The 5,172-nt window shown below is 31.8% G+C and overlaps 1 protein-coding gene across 1 annotated transcript in view; it reads left to right on the forward strand.

The window, feature by feature from the left end:
- The window catches only part of LOC106677043 (uncharacterized), a gene marked incomplete at its 5' end in the record, with an annotated part of 32,717 nt that overhangs the window by 18,594 nt on the left and 8,951 nt on the right, over nucleotides 1–5,172 (forward strand). Inside the window, 1 exon segment of the mRNA XM_067050401.1 lies at nucleotides 2,993–3,114. Coding sequence (XP_066906502.1) covers nucleotides 2,993–3,114 — 122 coding nt within the window.

A 5,172-nucleotide genomic window follows, 5' to 3' on the forward strand; every position in this document is an offset into this window, starting at 1 on the left:
TTTCACTATTGACCGCAATCCTGACCATCTTCCTATATATCAATTTTTACGGTCAACTATATATACATATATAAAAATTTGTATATATACCAATGTTGTGGTGAGAAAATCTAGGAGGGTGAATTCGGGAGAGCGAATTTGTTGATCGGGTGAATTAAAAATTGTGAAATGGTGAAATTGAAGGAACAGAAAAGGGAAAGAAAAAAAGGTATGAATTGAAATATTTGTATTTGGCATATAGACCGAGATTGATTGTAAAAGGAAACTATAAGGAAAAAAATTGTTTTCTATCTATTTTATTATACCATATAATTATATGTAATTTATATATGTCCGATTACGGATTGATTAGTATACTGTGTGATATAGCAACCTGATGTATTTGGGCAGAATAGATGAATAAAATATTTCTCTCTCTCTCTCTCTCTCTCTACACACTTTTTTTTATTTAAACGTATGTTTATATAATCATAGACGTCCCAGAGACGAAGTCCTCATGGACAGTGCTAGAGACCAAGTCCTCACAGTCAATGTAACTCATCCCAGTAAATAAATGTGAGGGACCAAGTCGATAATAAGATAATAAGTCGACTGTCATCGTCGATTTTTTTTTTTTATGGTTACTGCTAACCCACAGTGGTTGGGGCGTCCTATTGGTAGCACAGCACTAACAATTGGGATGCTTGGAAACCAGATCATGAGTTCTAGTCTTCATAACAAACTTTTTTTGGGTTATGTGTATAGGAAGATGGTCAGGGTTGTGGTCAAAGGAGAAACAAAAATAGTTTACAACTATTTATTTTCCGACATTTCGCCCCACTTTGTAGGGCTTCATCAGGGCTGTCAGAACAAACGAGTGAACAGTAGGCAACAATGAAGCGGAAGCGTGGAGGAGTGAAATTTACTATTATCCTTTTCATTTTTTTTGGTTAATTGAATAACGTTTAATTTTTTTTTATCAGTAAAATTTTCTTTTAAATAGTACCTTTAAGAAATATTTTATTTTATATTTTACTTCATTTTTATTCTAGAAGTTTTAATATTATTTTTTTGTTATAAAATGAGTAAATATATCCTTTTAATTATTTTTGTGCTGCTATTTCGACTTTTCTTTATTTCTGAATTTATCCTATAAAAAAACAATATTTATAATAATAAATGGTATATTGTCTTTCTTAATCATTTATATTTGTTATATCCCATTATTTTAACTTTATTTCTTCTTTGTTTTTCTATCCGTGTAAATTTTTTTTTTATATTTCTTCTCCTCCTCTATTATGTATATTATCATTTATTGTTTACCTAATTTTAATACTTTTTTTTTTACCCTGTTTATTTTAAAATTATTGTCAAATGTGACTTACTTAACTGCCATCCCCACTTCTCCCAATACAAACGGTTCATTCTGACTTTGACTTCTGCCTAAACAGGTATGAATTCTGTCTCGTTCATTTTCATTTGATTTTATTCTTACCCTTTTTATCTCTTAATTTGTACTTTCTTTAATATTTCTTCTCTTTCTCTGTTACTATTACCGTTTTCATTTAATGTTTATAACCTTTAATGTTTCCTATTTAATTTTTATGCTTCATTGTATACCCTTGTAATTTTCCACGTTCAGAAATCTTCCAATATTTATTGGCAGTAATTTTATTTTTATTTATTTAATACTGGCTGGCAGTTTTGGCAAGTTTATTTTTGAACCCCCATTGCCATCATAACCAATATTATATTATATATTTCTTATATGATTATTGGAATGCAAAGGTGTTATGCAAAAACATTTTACACTAACAGATGTCATGTGCTAGCCTAAAAAAAAATAAAATCATTTTTCCTATTATGGTTACACTAAAATTGCATAAAAAGGGGGTTTCTGAGAAATCCTAATCAGAATTTCCCTAGCCTACTGATAACGTTAAGACCCCTCTGTTTGTCTTTTTATACTGAAATTCTCGCTCCTCTTTTATTTATTTTCCCCTTATGTCATGATATGGGCTAATCTTTGGCCGATGTTAGCCAGCCCTTACCTACAGTGGTATATGTGGTATCCATTTAGTCTGCTTTCTCTGTCCTGGTGTTGTGAAGTTTAGCCCGAATGCATATTTGACTCCCTTATAGTATGCCTTAAGTAGATTTATCACATCTGTAAATATGAATCTGGACTTTGCTCATAGATGGCACTAGTTGTTAATGAAGTCACCGTCAAACTACATCATTGGCACCACTTTGTTGCTCTTATCATTAACCGTTTGTTGCATTGTGATGGCTGCAGGTATCAAATTCCATTTTATCCCCCCAGCACTCTGTTTAGATTTATTAGAACTATTTTAAGTTTCCTCTGTTCAATAATACGCTACAAAGGACCTGTTGGAATTTAAATGTTGAATTTTGACCTGAAGTAGCTACCAGAAACAAAACCTTGAATTTATTTATTATTTAATTTTTCTCAGTCCTTCTCAATACTTGTATTTGCCTTTTGGATAAATGGGGTAATTTGCAGTTGTGGGATGTTACACATAACTACGTAACAATACACTAATTTAATTAAACAATATATTCAAATTTAATGTTTTGACTCAGTGCATCTCTTCTTTTATCCCAGAGGCAGAGGATTGCTTCCATCTCCTGGCTGTCTTCCTGGTGGTGTTTCTCTTCTTCTTTGACCTCCGAGGTTCAAATGGGACTCATCAAGTGGGGTTCTGTCTAGAGACCAAGGTTATGTAGCTTGGGTCTAAAACCTTCATGTCCCATGAGGAATTGCGAAGCCCAATAGTTTGGGAGGAACCTTTTTGTCTGGAGCCAAAATGGTACAGTGGGAAAGTATTTTCTAAAACTCCACTCGAATATCATCCCTCACTAATCAGTTGTATCCTCCTGAATAACCTATTTTCATTTCAACCATTATTATTTTCTTTAGTATGAGGATTATAATATAAATTTCATAGGTTTATTAGTTTTTATTGTTATTTAGTCATTTCTTTACTTTCAGCCACAACCTTTCGAAGAGGGTCTGTTGCCGTCAAATCTGGAAGAAGTAAAACAAACATCGTTTCCACGAAGACCTGATGAAAATGGCAGGGAAAGGGTTGATACATATGGTGTTCCAATGAGGTTGCTTAATTATTTCAAATATTCAATTTAATTTATAATATTCATTAAATTAGATTACCATTTATAGAACTTCAATAATCCCATATTCAATTTATGGATGAAATGTAGAAAAATAGCTATTTGAATATATGTTATAGTCCTATTTGTTGCCATTTTTAAACTAATTTTGTATGCTATCATCTTAGGCCTGATGATGTCAGAAATTCAAACCAATTTTTGGAGAAGATGGTTTGGGGGTGCGGTCCGAAAAAAACTAAACATAAATAAATAACAATTATTTATTTATACCCGTTTATTTATATATATTTTTTTGCTGACCGTGCCCCCTGACCATCTTCTCCAATTATTAATCTACGGTCAACTATCTACACCTCATTAAAATCAATTTTGTAGTAAAAACATTTAAAAATACTGCCCAGTATGGTCTATATGAAAAATATTTTTAATCTAAGGCTACAGTTATGCCAGAGGAGACTAGTAGCAAGCTGAGTCACTAGGTACATCATCTGGTTACATAGTGACAAATCAGGTAGTATCCTACAAAACGTATACATCTCATTTCCTCTTTATTCCTGTGAAAGTAAATTTACTGATCTAATTTAATAAAGGTAATTCTTGATAGCATTTATTAAAGACGATGAATCAAGAAATTATTGTTAAATCTACTTTATAATTAGGGTTAATTGAAAAAAATCATAAACTTATTTAATAGGTTATTGTGTATTTTAGAGTACCAGTAATAGAAAAATATAATTTATTTTGTCATTTTATTTAATAATGCAACTTATTATCATTTCAACTTATTCCCCATGTTTTTTCCTTATATGAAATGGAATAGATAAATAATATTCTTTTTTCCCAATGATTAAAATCATACTTACACCAATTTATAAATATCACAGGGTAAAAAACAACAACTAAAAATATAGTTTATGCTGAAGTAATCTGTATAAACCTGCGTTAAAATAAAGTCATCAAACAAGAGGGTTCCTGGTATCTGATTTTCTTTTTTTGTATGATTTGTCATTTTGTTTTTCCAGATAAATTTAGGATGTTATTCTGTTCATCTGATGAACTTGATATTATGCATTCATCAAGTGTATGAAGCATGCATTTATAATCCGATTTTAACATGGGTGAAATTGCGGGGCGCAGTCACGGATGAGCCTATTGTACGCTAGGAGACTAGTGATGACTTAACCTAGTGACCTGGAAGCTGAATATAGAACATCTAAGATGAGTTTGCCTCTGGGTAAAGGAGGGGAAAGAATTGATAAATGTTCCTCCCGACTCTCCCCACTCTTCTCCCTTTTCTCCACTCAGTCTACAGGAATTCCTTTCCTGGATGTTGTAAAATGTAAATTAAAAAAAAAAAAGAAGGAAAATTGTAAAAATAAAAACAAATGAGAACTTTTGTTAATAAAAACGTTTTGCTGTAAACTTTGTAGACATAAACTCCTGGGCCCTGTTTCATAATAAAGTACAAACTAATACTATTAGTCTCTCAGATTTATCTTAATTCAATTACACAGACTTGTACAATAGTAACTTGTACTTTAGTGCTTTTTAATTCCTGTAACATCACTAATAGTCATCCTAATCATGACAAAAATAAGTATTAGTATTATTACCACAATAGTTTATACACTTGTACTGTGAACTAATACTATTAGCTTTCATTATGAAACTGGGCCCAGGTTGGAGGGGCTTATGGTGAGGAAGGAAGGAGGTAGTAGGGTTGAGGGTGTGCAAACTCCTCCCCTACTGGCAAACTCATTTTAGACGTACTATACAAGTAGCCTCATAGAACTTGTGAGTTGTCTAGTAACAATAGTTTCTTTGACAGTGCAATAAAATTTATCTTTAAAAACATTAGCAATAAAATTTATTGGAAATTGCTGATAGACCTTGTGTATCAATAAATGGAGTTTGGTCCGGGTGTGGTCAAATAAAACTTAAATAGTAAATTGTTGTACTATTTTTATTTGAGCCAATGTTTTGGCCCACATTGCAGGGCTTCATCAGGGCTAAAAAAGATACAAACACATGACATAAGTA

The sequence above is a fragment of the Halyomorpha halys genome, unplaced genomic scaffold (assembly GCF_000696795.3).
Source record: "Halyomorpha halys isolate HHAL.00 unplaced genomic scaffold, Hhal_1.1 Scaffold85.1, whole genome shotgun sequence".
Lineage (NCBI taxonomy): Eukaryota > Metazoa > Arthropoda > Insecta > Hemiptera > Pentatomidae > Halyomorpha > Halyomorpha halys.